This window comes from Vombatus ursinus, unplaced genomic scaffold (genome assembly GCF_900497805.2).
Source record: "Vombatus ursinus unplaced genomic scaffold, bare-nosed wombat genome assembly UNPS02014768.1, whole genome shotgun sequence".
In the NCBI taxonomy this organism is placed as follows: domain Eukaryota; kingdom Metazoa; phylum Chordata; class Mammalia; order Diprotodontia; family Vombatidae; genus Vombatus; species Vombatus ursinus.
In genome coordinates, this window is record NW_020954546.1 from 35484784 (window position 1) to 35503585 (window position 18802).

At 41.6% G+C, this 18802-nt stretch overlaps 1 protein-coding gene across 3 annotated transcripts; it reads right to left on the reverse strand.

Moving 5' to 3' along the window:
* Nucleotides 1-57: 57 nt before the first annotated feature.
* LOC114043053 (annexin A9-like) lies at nt 58-18733 on the reverse strand. Of its 3 annotated transcripts, XM_027861916.1 has the most exons (14): nt 18657-18733; nt 17939-17990; nt 17074-17159; nt 16795-16891; nt 16369-16463; nt 16004-16117; nt 15621-15711; nt 14066-14145; nt 13578-13637; nt 12276-12360; nt 12071-12166; nt 11919-11977; nt 489-611; nt 58-271 (listed from the first exon to the last, which is right to left on the reverse strand). In XM_027861916.1, exons 3-14 carry the CDS (start codon nt 17146-17148, stop codon nt 209-211), a joined length of 1038 nt encoding a protein of 345 aa, XP_027717717.1. In that variant the 5' UTR covers nt 17149-17159; nt 17939-17990; nt 18657-18733; the 3' UTR covers nt 58-208. The 3 variants fall into 3 exon arrangements, with proteins under 3 accessions (XP_027717717.1, XP_027717715.1, XP_027717716.1); XM_027861914.1 differs by lacking the exon at nt 18657-18733 and having other exon boundaries at nt 17939-18188; XM_027861915.1 differs by lacking the exons at nt 489-611; nt 18657-18733 and having other exon boundaries at nt 17939-18188.
* Between the last annotated feature and the right edge of the window lie 69 nt (nt 18734-18802).

Sequence of the window (18802 nt, forward strand, 5' to 3'; positions counted from 1 at the left end):
TAGTAGAGTCCTAACACAGGCTGTAGATGAAATTTAGGAGCATATGAGAGATTCCTGTTTGATTTTAGTGAAGTCATCTTATTTAAAGGCAAAGGAATAGACAAAATGACCTCCCAGAAGGCCCAGCCAAGCCTGCATGTCTCTAATCCTTGGAAATGACAAGAGGGGTAGATGGAAGTGGTAGACACAAGGTTCTGGGGGATGTGTGTCAAATGTCTTCAGCCCGACATAGGGCTAGGAAAGCTGACCGGCAGTCCCCTCTCATGACCTCCTGAAGAGAAGGAAATCAAGTATCAGTAAGCTCATTCCGAACACGGTTCTGATCCCCTACTCCACCCCATTCTCAGCCCAAGTGAGAAATATCCTCCCTGAAGCCACTAAACCTAAACTGAACCCATAGGACTAATGGAGACAGAATGTGAAGATAGATTCTGGGGCTCGAGATGGTGAATTGCCCTTCAAGGGTGAGGCTCTTAGCCTGGTCTGACCTGGAGAGATGAATAGAGGGACTTTCCAAACTTCATTTTGAACTCTGCTCTTATGCTTAGGAGGTCAGTCTCACTTCGAGAGATGAGGATACGCATCAAGACTTGGTAGTTTGGCTCAGCTCCCTGCATGAGGGAGAAATGTGCAGGGGGTAGTTAAATATTAGGGCAAATAGTTGTTGACAGTAAGAAATGGATGGTGTAACTGAATCATTGATCCTGGAAGTGGAATCAGGGAGAAACAGGAATGGACTGGGGAGAAGTTCTTAATTAGCCAAAGACAAAAAAAAAAAAAGACCAAGGGATCTATTATCCAAAATGCCTTGCTGCCTCTTTGCTACTGGTACACGTGGGAAATGATTCGGAAAGGACAACTTGATTTGAGTGTCTTCCAGTACCCTGTGGAGTTAGCTGAGGACCCCAATTGAGTGGTACCCTTTTCCATCTGTCACCTGATACTACTGCCAACTTTTAGAGGTCCAGAAAGAATGCTAATGGACATATAACCAGAACTCCCTTAAAACTGGAAGGGAAACCCTAAGAATTGTCCTTACAATTCCCAAGGAAATGCCAACAGGGAACAGTTTCCAAATAACTCCTTTAAGGTTTCTCTGAGAGGGAGGTGAGGAAATTAAATTGATTCTGTATGATTTTATAATTGATTCTATTCTATAACTGATCCTATTCTGTGTATTACTGTCCTATTTTGTATGATTGCTGAAGCCACATTTCTTTGTCTCTTTGCCTATGAGCTACATTTAGAAGTTTAGCTTTCCTGCTAAACTAATCATTGTTCTATTCTTGCCTCAAGGAAATCTGTTATCCTTGAGGAATGCAGGTGGACACCAGGGAATCTGGTCTAGTATCTTTACATGACCCAGCTATGTCTGGATTGTTATCCAAAGAAGTCTGATGGGTTCAAACAATGAACATTTCCTAGTCACAGGAGGGAAGAAGGGGGTTGTTGCTAGCCCCTCATTTTTAATTTCCAACCACTCATGTCCCCATACATGGTGCTGCCAGCCCTATGACCAATTACCTTGTTTTCCCCACCCACCCAATTCTGTTCTTTGTTCTCTTGTACTTCCCAAAACTATAAGAAGGCTGATAAGCCCTACCTCAGGGTCTTTGGTTATTAAGAGAGGCCACTGACCCAATTTATTGGTTTCTGGTAACCTAACTAATAAATTGATCATGCATAGACCATTGTCTCTAAGTTCACCTTAATTTTCAAACAAAACAGAGCAAAGATTCTTGGAGTCTAGTCCTTGCTCACAGCATGATTACAGCCATGTTATATTACTCTTTTTCTTTGCCTCATTTTCTACTCTTTGGCCTTGGAATCCAACATCAATGACTTCTTTCTACCCTCTGCTTTCTGGGGAATGCTGTGAGAGTATAAAAAAGAAAATAACAATTTTTAAATGGAGACATTTGAGGAACATAGTGATACAAATATAGTAAATTGTAATTATTTCTTAACCACTTACTCTGTTTTCTAATGCAACAAGATGACACATTATTATATTTTCACAACAGAGGGCTTTGATATTAACTAATATATTTTAGAATTAATAAAATCAATAAACTCCTCTTTATTTAAAGTACTCTAGTTAGGGAATGGGGTCTTCTAGTTAACTGAATATTTTCCTTGACACCAGAGGTTGCTAGGTACTGGTTTCAGTTTTCAAGTATACTTACCACTACAGCTATATTATCATATGAGTGTTTGCCTATATTTTTCAAAATATACTTGGAATTAGAGCTAAATTAAATTAATTTAATTTCTGATGCTTCAAACTTCAAACTCTTATAGTGTACCAGGTTCACTATTATTATGATATAACTCACTTTAGAGCCTGTATTTAGAGCAGGAAGGAATCTCAGAAGCCATTCTATTTAATTATTTTTCTTTTCAGGCAACCGGGGTTAAGTGATTTGCCCCTGGTCACACAGCTAGTAAGTGTCTGAGGCTGAATTTGAACTCAGGTCCTCCTGACTCTGGGGCCCGTGCTCTAGTAACTACACCACCTAGCTGCCCCCATCCTATTTTATAGATAAGAGAACCAAGGTCCAAAGATATGACATGACTTAGTCAAAGTCACAAAGATAGGTGACAACACAAGGGATTCTGACACAAAATCCATCTTGTCCTGAGCACCTTTCTGCTATGAGATGAACTCTGGCCCAAAAGGCAACTTAACTTGGAGTTGATCTGAGAACCATATCAGATGTCACATCCAGAAGGGACGAGAACAACCACTTTGTTTTACAGACGAGGAATCTGAGTCCAGAGAAGAGAGGTGACTGTTCCAAAGTCATAGAGAAAGACAGTAAAAATTGGCACTAGAACTCTTATCTCCTAATCCCAGTCTAATGCTCTCACCTCTACACCACACTACCATCTCTCTGTGAACAACCCCGTAGCAGCTCACTGGTAGGATGCTGGAGACTTAAAACTTAGAAGACTGGTCTGAATCTATACTGAATAACTTTCCCTCAAGGTTGCTTTTCTGAATCTCTCTTATAGTTTTTTTTTATTTCTTTCTCATAAGAGTGTAGATAAATGAGTATCTACACAAATAAAATTTGTTCTTAATTAAAGGAGGCTATGTTAATTAACAATTGAGTTGGAAATTTGCTTATTGGATATATATATATTTTTTTTTGGGGGGGGGGGTTAGGCAATGGGATTAAATGATTTGCCCAGGGACATACAGCTGGTAGGTATTATGTGTCTGAGGCTAGATTTGAATTCAGGTCTTCCTGACTTCAGGGCCAGTTCTCTATCTACTGCACCACCTAGCTGCCCCTTGGAGAGACATTTAAACAAAATAACAGACGAATCTGGTGCTTAGTTTTTAGAGTTATATAGACTCTATTGACATTATAATAGCTAAATCTGATATGGCAAAGATCAGAAGTCACTTTTGGGGCTGACATCAAAGAATAGGAGCTCCCAAGCACATAAGATAGTTCCTCCACTTCTTTACCTAAAACCTACTCATTTGTTTCTTTACATATAGGATTTTGGAAGGATTTACCAAGCGTGACAGCAATATCGATTAGGAGAAAAATCTGAGAATTATACACAATGTTATTATCACTAAAATTTAGGGTATCTAATTTTAGTTTGGAGAATATGGAACAGAATCTGGCTGAGATTGGGATGAAAGGATGAGATTTTGTGCTAATGGTAATTGCAAATTTATAATAATAGGAAACATCTCTGCATAATTTTGGAAGTCGGAAGGGCCATTGCTGACATATTCTGGAAAAGAAAAGACTCAGTAGGAATATGATAGTTATGTTTAAGTTTATGAAGGGTTATCATATGGAAAGAGGATGAGACTTGCCCTATTTGGCCCCAGAGCATAGAGCCAGGATCAATGGCCAAAAGTTTCAAGAAGGAAAATTTAGGCTTAATGTCATGAAACAAACAAACAAACAAAAAAAGACTTCTCAACAATTAAATCTGTAAGAGGTAATGGGCTCTCCCTTCAGAGAAGGAAGTAGGTGGCACAGTGAATAAAGGCCTGGCCCTGGAGTCAGCAAGACCTGAGTTCACATTTGACCTCTGACACTTATTAGCCCCTTGACCCTTAGCAAGTCACTTAAATCTCTGTTTGCCTCAGTTTTCTCAACTGTAAAATGACGCTAATAACAGCATTTAGCCCTCGGAGTTGTTGTGAAGCTCAGATGAGATAACACTTATAAAGGGCTTGCATAGTACCTGGCATATTGTAGGTGATATATAAATGCTTATTCCCTCTTTCTCTGTTGACCAGTAAAAACCAGTTTGAATGGTAGAGTCCCAGCCTCCCAGGATACATGTTTACCAAGGTTAATAAGCCTACAGGCTGGGCATTAACCCCCTTCAGCCTCTTGCTAGACTGGTACAATTAAGGTTAAGCTCCCTACATCCTGTCCCTAATTCCTCCCTCCTTATCAGCCAAGTTAGAAATACCTTTATTTTATTGTTCTTATAAATAGAGCAGCATCCCACTGGTATCATGATGTCTCTTTGTCTAAAATTCTACATAAATTTGAGGTGGAGCCAAGATAATGGATTTGGGGCAGTTACCCAGCTGAACTCTCCCTATATTCCCCTCCAAATAATTTTAAAATAATGCCCCAAATCAAATTTTAGAGCAGTAGAACCAACAGAAGGTTGAAGTGAGACTCTTTTTGGCCTAAGAAACTCAAGAGGTCAGCAGGAGAAGTCTGTGGCATCAGGGGTGGAAGCTGGTCTGGAGCCCACATACCTGGTGGTGGAAATAGCAGCAGCTTTGGGAATTCTCAGCCCAGGAACAGTAAGGGGGTCATACAACTGGTTGGAAAGAGATTACAGGGGATGCTTTGCTAGGACTGGGTGCAGCCGGCACTGACTGGTAACACCATTGCCCATATGCAGTTGTGGGTCATAGTTCCAGGGTAGATGGGAGCACTGGGCATCAGTCACAAGAGAGCAGGGATCCTGGTCAGAGTTCCAAGGCAAAGAACAGTGCTAGTGCTTTCAGCTGCAGACACTGATTATCTGATTAGCAGAATCTAGATAAAGTCCAGAGCCCTTTCTAGATAAAGACCGGAGTGCAGACCAGGAGAGCAGGGACCATACCTCTCCCAAGATCTCTCTACCTTGGAAGCACCAAAAACTTGCAGACTCCTAAAACTAGCTCTGAAAAGAGGAGCACAAAAAAACTGGAAGCTTGAGACAGTGCCTTCCCACCCCCAAGTGAGCAGAGTCCAACTTTAACATAAAGTTCAAAGTAAAAAAAAAAAAAAAGTGTAGAAAAATGAGCAAACATCAACAAAAAAAAAAAGAATTTGACCATAAAAAGCTACTACAGTGTCAGGGAAGACCAAGACATAAACTCAGAAGAAGACAACAATGTGAAAACAGCTACAAAAAAGCCTGAAAGAAAACTGCTAATTGGACCCAAACCCAACAGAAATTACTGGACGAATTAAAGAAAAAAAATAACAGCAGTAGAGAAAAACTGGAAAAAGAAATGAGAATGAAAATTATGAAAAGAGAATTTACAGCTTGGTAAAAGAGACACAAAAAATACTGAAGAAAATAATATCTTAAAAAATACAATTGGCCAAATGGAAAAAGAGTTACAAAAGCTCACTGAAGAAAATAATTCCTTAAATATTGGAATTGGGCAAGTCAAAGCTAATGATTTCATGGGAAATCAGGAAATGATAAAACAAAGTCAAAGGAATGAAAAAATAGAAGAAAATATAAAATATCTCATCAGAAAAACAAATGACCTGGAAAAACAGACCAAGGAGAAATAATTTAAAAATTTATTGGACTTCCTGAAAGTCATGATAAAAGAAAATACCTAGTCATCATATTTTAAGAAATTATCAAGGAAAACTGCTCTAATATCTTAGATCCAGAAAATAAAATAGAAATTGAAAGAACTCACTAATCACCTCCTGAAAGAGATCCCAAAATAAAAACTCCCAAGAATATTATAGCCAAATCCTGGAGCTTCCAGGTCAAAGAAAAAAAAATAGTTTAAGCAGCCAAAAAGAAACAATTCAAATATCATGGAACCACAGCCAGGAGCATACAAGATTTAGTACTGTCTACATTAAAAAATCAAAGGTCTTGGAATATGATATTCCAAAAGACAAAAGATTACAGTAAGGATTACAACCAAGAATAACCTACTCAGCAAAATTGAGTGTAATACTTCAGGAGGGGAAAAGAAAGGATATTTAATGAAATAGATGACTTCAAGCATTCTTGATGAAAAGATCAGAGATGAATAGAAAATTTGACACTCAGACACAAGACTCAAGAGAAGCATAAAAAGGTAAACATGAAAGAGTAATCATAAGGGACTTGATAAAGTTCAACTATTTACATTCCTATGTGGGAAGATGATACATGTAACTCCTAAGAACTTTACAGTTAAAAAGAATTTACATAGAAGGTGTAAGTCGATTATGTTGGAATGATCTCCAAAAAAAAAATGAAAGCATGAGAAAGAGGGATGCATTGGGAAAAAGGGGAAGAGAGAGGTAGAATGGGAAAAATTTTCTCACATAAAAGAAGCACAAAAGGAAGAGCTTTTACAATGGAGGGGAAAGGGGGGGGTGACAGGCAATGTGTGAACCTCATTCTCATTGGAATTGGTTCAAACAGTTCAGAAGAATACATACATATATATATACATATATATATATATACATACACACACACACTCAGTTGTGTATAGAAATGTAACTTAATAGGGAAATAGGAAGGGAAGGAAATAAGAGAAAGGAGTGGGAGAGGATAAAAAGGAGGATGGATTAAGGGAGGCAGTGATTAGAAGCAAAATGGACTTTTGAAGAGTGACAGGATAAAAAGAGAGAGAGGAAGTAAAAGAAGAAAATGGGATGGAGTGAAATACACAATTAATAATCATTACTGTGCATGTGAATGGGATAAGTTTACCCATAACAGGACGCAGAGAACAGAATAGATTAAAAATCAGAATCCAACAATATGTTGTTTACAAGAAACACACTTGAAACAGAAAGACACACAGAATTAAAATAAAGGGCTGGAACAAAATCTAATATGCTTCAGCCGAAGTAAAAAAAGACAAGGGTAGCAATTGTGGTCTCAGACAAAGCAAAAGCAAAACTAGACCTAATTAAAAGAGATAATCAGTGAAACTACATTATGCTAAAAGGTGCCATAGACAATGAAGTAATATAAAAAAATTTTACAGCAAGTTTCTCTGATAAAGGCCTCATTTCTCAAATATATACTGTGTTTAGAACTGAGTCAGATTTGTAAAAATAAGAGTCATTCCCCAACTGATAAATGGTCAAAGGATATAAATAGGCTGTTTTCAGAAGAAGAAATCAAAGCTATCTATAGTCATATTGAAAAAATGCTATAAATCACTATTGATTAGAGAAATGCAAATTAAAACAACTCTGAAGTACCACTTCATATCTATCAGAAATGACAAATGCTGGAGGGGAGAAGGGAAGAATAGGTACACTAAAAAAGTGCTTGTGGAGTAGTGAACTGATTCAACCATTCTGGAGAATAATTTGGAACCATGCCCAAAGGGTTATAAAACCAATGCATACCCTTTGACCCAGCAATACCACTACTAGGTCTGTATCCCAAAGAGATCAAAGGAAAAGGAAAAGGATCTATATGTTCAAATATATTTACGGCAACTATTCTTGTGGTGACAAAGAATTGGAAATTGAGGAATGCTTGTCAGTTGGGGAATGGTTAAACGATTTGTGGCATATGATTGTGATGGGGTACTATTGTACTATAAGAAATGATGAGGGAGATGGTTTCAGAAAAACATGGCAAGATCCATGTGAATTGTTGCAAAGTGAAGTGAGAAATGGGAGATCACTGCGAATAGTAACAGCAATGCTGTAATGATGATCAACTGTGAAAGACTTAGCTACTCTGATCAATACAATGATCTAAGACAATTCCAAAGAACTCATGATGAAAAGATGCTATTCGCTTCCAGAGAGACAACTGATGGAACTTTGAGTGTAAATTGAAGTATAATTTTCTCACTTTATTTTTCTTCCTTTTTTTGAAATATGGCTAATATGGAAATATGTTTTGTATAATTTCACATGTATAATTGATATCCTATTGCTTGCCTTCTCAGTGGGTGGAGGAAGGACTGAGAGGGAGGAAAAGAATTTAGAACTCAAAATTTAAAAATAAAAGAATGCTAATAATTAATTAATTAAAATGGTTTTTTAAAATTTTCATATAAATTTGAGACCTAAGGGGCTCTGGGTCTCTGTTATACTTCTCCACTGTGTGCTTCCCTGAGACTGTTCCTTCTTGACATCTGCTCTTCCCCTCCCTTTGTGAATAGTAATAAAGTTTTGTTAACTGCTGTTCCTGTGTGGCTCAGCTGCTCTTTATCCCAACTTCCCTGCAATACCTCTTCATAAGAGGTCTTCAAGAAGGCATTTTGTATGATCCAACCATTTTGGAGAGCAATTTGGAATTATGCCCAAAGGGCTATAAAAATGTGCATACCCTTTGACCCAGCAATAGCTCTTCTAGGGCTGTATCCTAAAGATAAAAATGGGAAAAGGACCCACATGTACAAAAATATTTATAGCAGCTCTTTCTGTGGTGGCAAAGAATTGGAAATTGAGGGGATGCTCATCAACTGGGGAATGGTTGAACAAGTTGTGGTATATGAATGTCATGGAATACTATTGTGCTATAAGAAATGATGAGCAAACGTACTTAGACTTGTATGGACTGATGCTGAGTGAAGTGAGCAGAACCAGGAGAATATTGTACACAGTAACAGCCATGTTGTGTGATGACTAACGCTGATAGACTTAGCTCTTCTTAGCAATGCAAGGATCTAAGACATCTCCAAAAGTCTCATAATGGACAATGCTATCCACATCCAGAGAAAGAACTATGGAGTTTGAATGCAGATTGAAGTATACTATGTGTTCTTTCTTTCCTTCTGCTTTGTTTTGTTTCCTCTTTCTTGTGCTTCCTCCTATTGGTTCTAATTCTTCTTTACAACATGACTAATGTGAAAATATGTTTAATAGGAATGTATATGTAATGCCTACATCAAATTGCACACTGTCTTGGGGAGGGAGGGGGAGAAAAAGGGGGAGAAAATTTAAAACTCAAAAGCTTATGGCGATGATTGTTGAAAACTAAAAATAAATTAATAAAAAAGAAGGCATTTTGTAGTATGGATATGGTCACTGAGATCCCTTCCAGCTCAAAATTTTTGTAGTTGTGTAATAGCCTAATTCCTTTATTTTACAGATGAGGAAACTGAGGAGACTATCTTGCTCTTAATGAGTCATTGTCACATTAGTTATAGCCTCAAGTCAGTGACTAATGAAGCTCAAACACCAGACCCTTATATCTTCAGGCAAAAGATAAAAAGCAGGGTAAGACACTAACATACAAGACAAAACCACTTACATGTGAATGTGTGCATGTATGTATGCATGTATGTATGTATGTATTCCTCACTGATCTCATCAGCTCCAATTAAGGTTTTTATATGTAACAATTCAACAAACATTTCTTAAGCACCTACTGAGTGTAAGGTAGTGATGCTTAGGATTCAATCCCTATGAGGGCTAGATAGCTTTACATTGTTCCACACTCACAAACTGCAACCCTAACAGCTTCTGAATAAATGTCTTAGTCATAAGGGGCCGAATTAGGGAGTATGGACAGGTTAATGCCAATTCATCGCTTATTTAAAAAATTGGAGTATCTACATGTGGGATCTTAACACTGTGGGTACTCCCTCTTCTACCAGGCAAAGACATCAATTTATCTATACCTTCAGAGGTGGCCTTCAAGAATTGCTATGCCCAAAATTCATCACTTTGTAGCCAGCCTGGTAAAAGGTTATTTTAAAGACTATCCACCTGCATAGAAATCTATCTTACCCTACAGGAAAGTAGGAGGGGAAGGGGATAAAAGAAGGGGAGGGTGATAGAAGGGAGGGCAGAATGGAAGAGAGGGTAGTCAAAAGCAAAACACTTTTGAGGAGGGACATGGGGAAAGGAGAAAGAAAATAGAATGAACAAGGGAAAATAGGATGGAAGGAAATACAGTTATCAATGGTAACTGTGGAAAAAAATTTGAAGGAAGTTTCTCTGATAAAGGCCTCATTTCTCAAACATACAGAGAACTTAGTCAAATTTATAAAAATAAGAGCCATTCCCAATTGATAAACGATCAAAAGATATGAATTTTTCAGATAAAGTGATCAAAGCTATCTATAGTCATATGAAAAAATGCTCTAACTCACTATTGATTGGAGAAATGCAAATTAAAACAATTCTGAGGTACTATCTCATATCTATTAGATTGGCTAATATGACAGAAAAGGAAAATGACAAATGTTGATGTGGGAAGCATGAGACATTAATGTATTATTGGTGGAGTTGTGAACTGATTCAACTATTCCATAGAGCAATTTGGAACTATGCCCAAAGGGCTATAAAATCATGCATACCTTTTGACCTAGCAATACCACTGCTAAATCTGTATCCCCAAAGAGATAAAAAAAAAAGGACCTATATGTACAAGCAGTTCTTTTCTGGTGGCAAAGAATTGGAAATTGAGAGGGTGCCCATTAATTGGGGAATGGCTGAACAAATTGAGATATGTGATTATGATGGAATACTATTGTGCTATAAGAAATAATGAGCAGGATGCTCTCAGGGAAAAAAAAAACAAGGAAAGACTTATATGAGCTGATGCAAAGTAAAATGTACTGTGTACAAAGTAACAGCAATATTATAAGATAGTTACCTATGAATGACTTAGCTATTCTCAGCAATACAATGATCCAAGACAACTCTGAAGGACTTAGGATGAAAAATGCTATCTATCCCCAGAGAAAGAACTGATAGTGTCTGAATACAGATTGAAGAATACTTTTAAAAATTTATTTTTCTTGAGTTTTTTTTTTTTGGAGGAGTCCTATGTTTTCTTTCACAACATGACTAATTTAGAAATGTTTTGCATGACTACACATGTATAACCTATGTCCAATTGCTTGCCTTCTCAATAGAGGTGGGGAGTAGGGTGGGAGGGAGAGAATTTGGAACTCAAAATTTTAAAAACAAATGTTAAAAATTGTTTTTACATGTAACCGGGGAAAAATAAAATACTAAATAAATGAAAATAAATAAAGGCAAAAAAACCCCAAATAGAATGAAAAAAAAAAAAGACCCCTGTACTTACCTACCAAAAAAAAAAGTTTTGATACTTAAAGCTATGCTAAGACTTTTGTGACACTGTGTTTCTCATTGTTAGTAACAGAAAGCAACAACACACCTCAAATCATGAATAAGACTTTGTGGTTAATGTGACGAAGCGACATTTCCTGGGCTGCTTCCAGAGGATAGTGTCTTATGCTTGAGTATTTGAACTCTATACAGGTACTACTGCAAGTCTGAAAGGCTTTGTTGAGAAATCTGTTTAGAGTGTTTATCTATACTTTATAGTTCTCTTCTTAGTCAACATGAATCTTTGGGAAAAAAAAAAAAGGCCACCCATCTGAATTTGAATGACAGTTCACCGCTGGGTCCTTATCCAAAGCCTTTTTATCTATAGGTAGACCATGCTAGAGTTTGGGTTCCAGTGGTACATGCCTAGAGAACCTAAGTTCACCTCTACAGTACACTAAGGTATCAGAAGAAGACTTTAGTAGAGGCTATCAACATGGAACCCAAGCATCACTCCTGCTGAAAAAAGAACTCCAAGCATAAGCTCTATTTATGGTTCACCCTCTGCATATTAAGGACAGGCAGTAATTTGCAGATGATCAAGAGGACAATACAGTAATAATATACCACTGTCATATTAATTGCAACCTTAGGTCTCCTCCCTCTTTCCAGGGTGTGTCTCCCCCCTCTCACCTGGAGAGCCTGGTGGAGTTTTTCAGCAAAGTACAGTGGTGTGTTCTTGATCACGGAGACTGTAAAGCAAAGGAGAAAATGAGAGAGGTAAACATGAGGACCCCCAACTTTCCATTCCAACAGAAACTCAATGGCTTAGAGCATGCCCTTACCTAGAGTGAGAAGAGCAGTCTGGGCACTTTCATGAAAATATTTCCGGATGCCATCCTCTATCTCCTGACCACTATGTCTCTGATATTGATCAAACACTATTGGGGTTTGAGGAAGAAATAGAAAAGTGTGGGGAACTGACCGTGGAGGAAGAGACTCCCCTTTAATCAGGATCCATCCCTAATAAGTATTGGGGTTCCATATTACCTCGATTGAGGTGTTCAGTATTTCGTTGGGTAAAAATCATGATCCAAGTTGCTCCTGTGCCCATTTCTCCAGCCTCTTGTAATGCCTGGTTGGGGGAAATAAGACAAGGAGAGAAAGAGACCTAAAAGTGGTGGCAGAACCACCTACTCCCCATGGAAGACACTGGGTACAGGTCCCTATGTCCCATGTATTGGCATGATGACACCTCCCGTCTTTCAGGCCCATAGCTGTCTTAGCCACCTTAAGGAACAAGGTGCCCTTGTCCTATAGACCAGGTCTCTCCCACTTCCCCCAAATCCGCTGCCCTGCCATTTCTCTTACCTCCCAGGACTCAGACTGTGGCCTAAGAGCTTTCTCTCCCCATCCCTTCCCAAATCCTTAGCACAGGCTGTGGCCCCTCCCTAATTCTCTGCCCTCTTGACCATGTTCTTGCTATCAGACCTGTTCTGGGCCTGCAGCAGAGGGACACGGATAAGGAGAGAAAAGGAAGGCAGGAGCAGGTCTAGTTTTGGGAGGGATAGGAGTGAGGAACGGGGGCTAAAACAAAGGAACATGAGCTATGGGCTGCAATGGACCCTGAGTGTCTTAGGCCCTTGTGCTCCTCTGCCCCAGGGTATTGAGAAGCCTGTCCTCTGAAATGACCAGTGGCTCTAAATCTAGGTCTGTGATCCTAGACCACCCCAGGATAAAGGGCGTATCATCACTCTACCTTCCAGGTTACCTCCCTCTTCCCCACTAGTAAGCCTGCCAGGCCTGAGGCTGTTTGCCCCCAGTTCTGCCCACCCCCCAGGGAAAAAGGCTTGAGAGAAGGGAGGCCCATCACCATGGTGACAGGAGACCAGCAGGGATTAACCACCTGGGACTGCCAAGATAGCCATGATGTGTGTAGAAGGGTACCATGCCTCCCCCTCCCACAGAGCTATGTGGCTGGGGGGCCAGAGGAAGCTGGGGTCCTATCAGAGGGGAGTAGACCCTGGGCCAGGGGCCTCCCACCTTCCCCAGGGGTAGGATCCCCCCAAGGCCCAGGGCTGAAGCCAGGCCCATTCCTGGAGGGTCCTGGTCATTCCCCCCACCCCCACCTGCCCCAGCATGCAAATCTGGCAGTTGGTGAGCTCACTTCCTGTGAGTCAAAGAACCATATGGTCAGATACACACAGAGGTGTCAGGTGAGACCCCTACCTGTCTCCCAGACACACTCCTAAAGGGCCTGAAACTGGGAGATGGGCACCCTATTTTCCCCCATCATCCCCCTATGTGGGGCAGAGGGATGGCTGGGGTTGCGCCTAGGTGGCCCCAACTCACCTGTGCATCCTGCTGTGCCAAGTTGTAATCCTTTATCCCAGAATAGCTCTCCCGCGTGCCCTGGAAGTTGGAGTTGAGTTTAGGGGGAACATATTGAGAGGGAAGCTTTTTGTTTCTTTTTCTTTTTAAACAAGCAGCTCTAAGAATTAAATAGCACTTCACATTTATTGCAAAATAATTTTCCTCACAACTACTCCCTTGGGGAAGGGAAGGAATGTGATTATCCCCATTTCACAGATGAGGAAACTGAGGCCCAGAGAAGTCAAAAAACTTGCTCATGGTCACCCAACTAGCAGATAGAAAAGCTAGGATTCTAAATCCATGTCTCCTGATTCCACAAATTCAATATTCTTTCTACTATCCTGTGTGACCAGTAGAAATTAAGCCCTAGGAAACCTTTCCCTGCTTCTATTCACACAGAAATTCTCTCTTGCGCTCCATCCCCAAAGGCCCCCTGAATTGGAGAACACAAGGTCTGGCTTCCTTACCTTAGCCAATGCTAGCAGCAAGTCCCTCAGGAGGCCGCTTGTCTCTGACCTTACATCATCCTCAATCTCCACTTGAAAATCTAGGGCATGGTCCAGAGTGAATATCAGAGTAAGTAGGGAAACCTAAGTTCTATATGGTCTCCTGATCTTTCTAATTTGAACCACCAGGGCTAGTCTTAACACTTGACCCACGGTACCCAGCAAGCTCCAGACCCAAAGAACCCTGATTGCTACTGGCTCCTGAAATTTGGGGCCAAGGCATCATGACTATCCCTGGAAATACTTCTGAATTGTAAGTAACATGTACATAGCCAAGTGCTGGGAGGGAAATTGTTTGACCTCAGTGTTGATATTAAAGAATCTCAAAACCCCATAGCAATACTATTAGGGGTGAGAAGCATCTACTGGCCTGGTAACTAAGGGGCGATGTGGAGAAAGAAAGAAAGAGAGAGAGAAAGAGAGAAGGAAGGAAAGATAGATGGATGGAAGGAAGAAAAGGGGGAAGGAGGGAAGGAAGGAAGGAAAAAAGAAAGGAAGAAATAGGAAGGGAAGAAAGAAGAGAGGAAAGGAGGAAGCAAGGAGCCCAGGTTTGGAGGCAAGATGCTTAAGCCCTGGTTTCCTTACTAGAAGAGAAGAGAAAATGATTCTAGATCTGGGCTGGAAGAGAGGATGCCTGAATTCTGATGCTCTGAGGAAAAGGACATAAGGAGAAAGGATGGAGAAGGGGGAACACTGAGAACTGGCTTTTGGAGTTAGAAGACCTAAGGTCAAATCAACTCAGAAACTAGCTGTGTGACCCTGAGTAAGTCACTTAACCTCTTTCTGCCTCAGTTTCCTCATTTTAAAAAAGGAGATAATAATAATAGTGCAGTGTTATAAGGATCAAATGAGATATTTGTGAAGTGTTTGGCAAATCTTAAAGTGCTATAGAGATACTAGCTATTATTATATAGAGAGAAACCAAGGGAATAAAGGGGACAGGAAAGGGTAAGAAGAAGCAGGTGTCAGATTAAAGGACAAGGCTTCTAGCCGATGGGCTGGGCAGGACCATGGCCATGGTCATAGGAGTGTGGCACCCAAGAGGTTATGCTGAGGGATGGATTAAAGATAAGAGTCCCTATCTTCCTCCCTGGGCTATGGCCAGGCACCACTTAGCTTGAGATGGAGGTTGATAACAGTGTGTCAGTATGTTTTATGGGGAGAAGAGGGGTTGAGAAGAGATAGGGAAGGGGGAGGAATGGATATCCTTGTGATTACAAGAGTCTAACTCTATTATTAATCCAAGGCCCTAGGCTGAAAGGGCTAATAATTGTCTTCTCATTTCCAAATGACTACACTTGGCTTTTTTTCTAAGGGGAAGCTGGGACACTAGCAGAGAGAAGGACTCCTAAGGAACTCATCAGGGAGTAAAATATTAGCATTCGGGCTCCAGGACTCCTCCCCTAAATGGACAGTGATGCAGTTGAAAGATTGGGGAGGACTGAGAGCTTCTGTTCCTTCAATGGGATGTCCCCATTGATTCCTTTCTGAGTCCCTAGCCACTCAGAGCCATTACCATATTTGTAGATAGTCAGACATTCCTGTAGCTGCGGTGGGGAACGTGTAGAAAGGATTTCCACTCCTACATCCTCAGCAGAGCTTATATCCTACAAGAAACCAAGGGTCCATTCTGTGACATAATGCCAGCTGGAATGGTGGAAGTAGGGACAGAAGAAAGACAGTGGCTGTTTCTGTCCCTGGGAGAGAGCACGGACCAGTGACCCTAAGAAAAGGACTGAAGCAGAGATCAGACTTAGAACCCATAGGGTGATGATGTTGGAAAGTCTCTCCCCTCAAGTCCTGGCCAAGCAGTGATTGGGAGATTGGGAAGGCAGCTCCCAGGTTAGAGAATAGATTCTTGTTTCCAAGACATTTGTAGTATATTTCCTCTCCTAATACCTTCAGTGCTGCCCTTAGTTCATGGGCATCATACTGGGCTGCAGGTTTCAGCAGTGCCACCACAACCTTCTCCAAGCTTCCAGAAAGAGCTGCCTGCAGGGATTTCAGTAAGTCCTAGGATAAATATACAGTACTTAAGTTCTAGAGCAGGGTGGGCAGGAGTTATAAGGCTGGCCAATGTAGGGGCAAAGGAGCCCAATTTTGTGGGAACCTGGAGAGCTGTGGTCAATACCACATTCATGTTGGGTAGTCTTCCTTGTGGTGAGCTTGGGAACAACTTCATATGGACAAGTGGGTGCATTTCAGCTAAATAAACAGCTCTTCCCAGTGTCTCCCAAGGGACTGCTCCCTCTTTGTCTTCTTACCTGCTGGGTGCGCTCCTGGAAGGCTCGGGCAATAAGTTGCCTTTGTTCACCATTCCGGTTGGTCAGCACATCCACTATGGTGCCCTGATCCACACCTGAACCAGGACAGAGGGTAGAACCCAACCAGGGAGTTTTTGAAGGTTGAATCACCCAATATAATATAGTAAAGACTAGGGCCATAAGATATACTGGGGCTAGAACCACTTTGGGAAGGACAAGTGCTAGGGAGGTACTACATTGGGATGATATCTATGACTTGTTTTTAAATGATCATGCAGATGATATGCTAAACAATACGGAAGCATGTCCCAATTCATTTTCAGTCTCCAGCTCACTTTGTATAATAGGGGAATTCTTAAGAACACAGAAGGGAGATCCCTGACCCATGGAAGCAAGATAGAGGGACAATGAGTAAGGAGAAATCACCTTGGCCTGCAATAGCTTCTAGCAGCCGTTGTACATCCTTGTCCACATTGAAGCTCGAAAAGGGCCTGAGAGTCCCCAGGGTGCCCCAAGCTGCAGTCTATAGAAACATAGGAGAGTTGGTATTTGGTTGAGAAAGTCTAAGAAAAGGATGACACGCTTAATGTCAGTGCCTCAACCTGACTCTCAGCCTAACCTACTAAGTGGTCTAAAGGCCTCTATTTACATACCTGCCCCTAGGGTCGCCCCAGTCTATTTCCTCGACCACCCTCATGGTCTTACCTTGTTGGCCAGGCCCAGGTGGCTGAGGATCTCATGAACCAGGGATGACTCCATCCTCCCATTGCTCACAGACATGAGGTTGGCACCTTTGGGGAGAGACGCAGGAGCTAAGGTGAGCTCTCCTGTCCTTCTTGGTCCTCTTTGTCACCTAGACTCCCAGGCTTAGACTCCCCGTCCCATTTCCTACATCTTCTCTTCCCACCCAATGTTTCTCTTCTCTCTGTTGTAGAAAAAAACACCATCAACCTGCTAGGCAGGTTTGGGAGTAAGGGCTGGAGCTGGAAGCCAGAGGAACAGAGGAAAAGAAGTCCCCACTGTTCCTATGTCCCTTTGGGGGCTACAGGAATTAAGGAATGCAGCTATAGCTAGGACTTCTACCAATTATAGCCAGGACTCACCCTAACCCCAGGTGACGATCCCTCCAATAACAGATCTATGGTCTAAAGTAGATTTCTCCCTTTAAGGAATCTTCATCCTTCACCTCCACAGGCTGCTGAGTTCTCAAGGGTATTGAATCTAGGGGCAGGGTAGGTGTGTATAGGGAGAGGTAAGGAGACCCATTCTCATCCTTTAAGGCCAGAGCCCCAGCTTCTGAACATTTTCCTTCCCATACCTGCTTTTACTCTGTATCCATCTATCATTTCACCTAGTCTCCTTCATCTTCTGTTCATCTCCCTTTAGGACCTAGGCTGGGACTCTTTAGTCCATGGGCACAATCCATGTACAGGTATGTGTGTGCCTATGAACCCAGATCAGTACATGCAATCACGTAGACCTGTGTGTCTGTAAAAGGCAGACCTGCCCAGTCCATCTTGAGAGTGCAGAAAGACCCCATCATGTGAGGGTGTAGGATCAGAGAGCTTACCTTGAGCAGAGGGTCCAATGTTTATCCAGTGTTGAGTGTGGGACCAGCTTCTCTGTGATAGTGAAGAGAAGGGGGGTGTGTGCAGGACCAGGCTGAGTTGTGAGTCAGGTGACCTCCCTTCCAGACCAGACCAGCTGGTGTCTCCCGCCCTTGGCCCCTCCCAGCTGTGGGAGAGGATCTGGCTGTACCTGGGCACAACACCCCCACACTTCCCTGCCTGTCCTTTCTTTTGGCTCAAGTTGAACCTCATTCATCCCACAGTCTCCCTCTGTGCAGTTCAGTGCCAGACACTGGGGGCTTTGTGCACTGTTTTCCCTAAGGGGGCCAGGTGGTAGGGGCAACAGAAGCCTGGCTCTAACTCTGGCTCCTGGTTCCCAGATCCCTGGAGGGAGGGTAGAGGGGGCAAGTCAGACAGGCTCTAGGACTGATCCCAGGTTTGATAGCATTGCAGAGAACTTGTTGGGGCACATGCCAGGAGGGACACCCCAGTGACAGGCCCCCAGAGGGGTCCCAGCCCAAATCTCTTTAGACTGCTTCCTACATAGACAACTTGGTGCTGCATTCATAGCAGCAGGGAAGGAATTTTACAATCCCGGGCAGTGTAGCTAGGACCCGGTTTATATCTCTAGAAATCTAAATAAAGAGAGGAATTTTAGGTGGGCATACAATGGAGGGGGGTAATGGGGAAGGGACCTATAAAAAGAGACATTAGACTAACTTTGAGCTTAAATACGTGCTTCCCAAGGGGTCACAACGTGGGGAAAGAGAATCACAGGAGACTCTAAGATCTTTGAGCCTGAAGATTCAGCTTTTCACCCTGTGCTGGTTGTCCGCTGTCCTTTTGCTTCGTTGGCTCACCAGCTG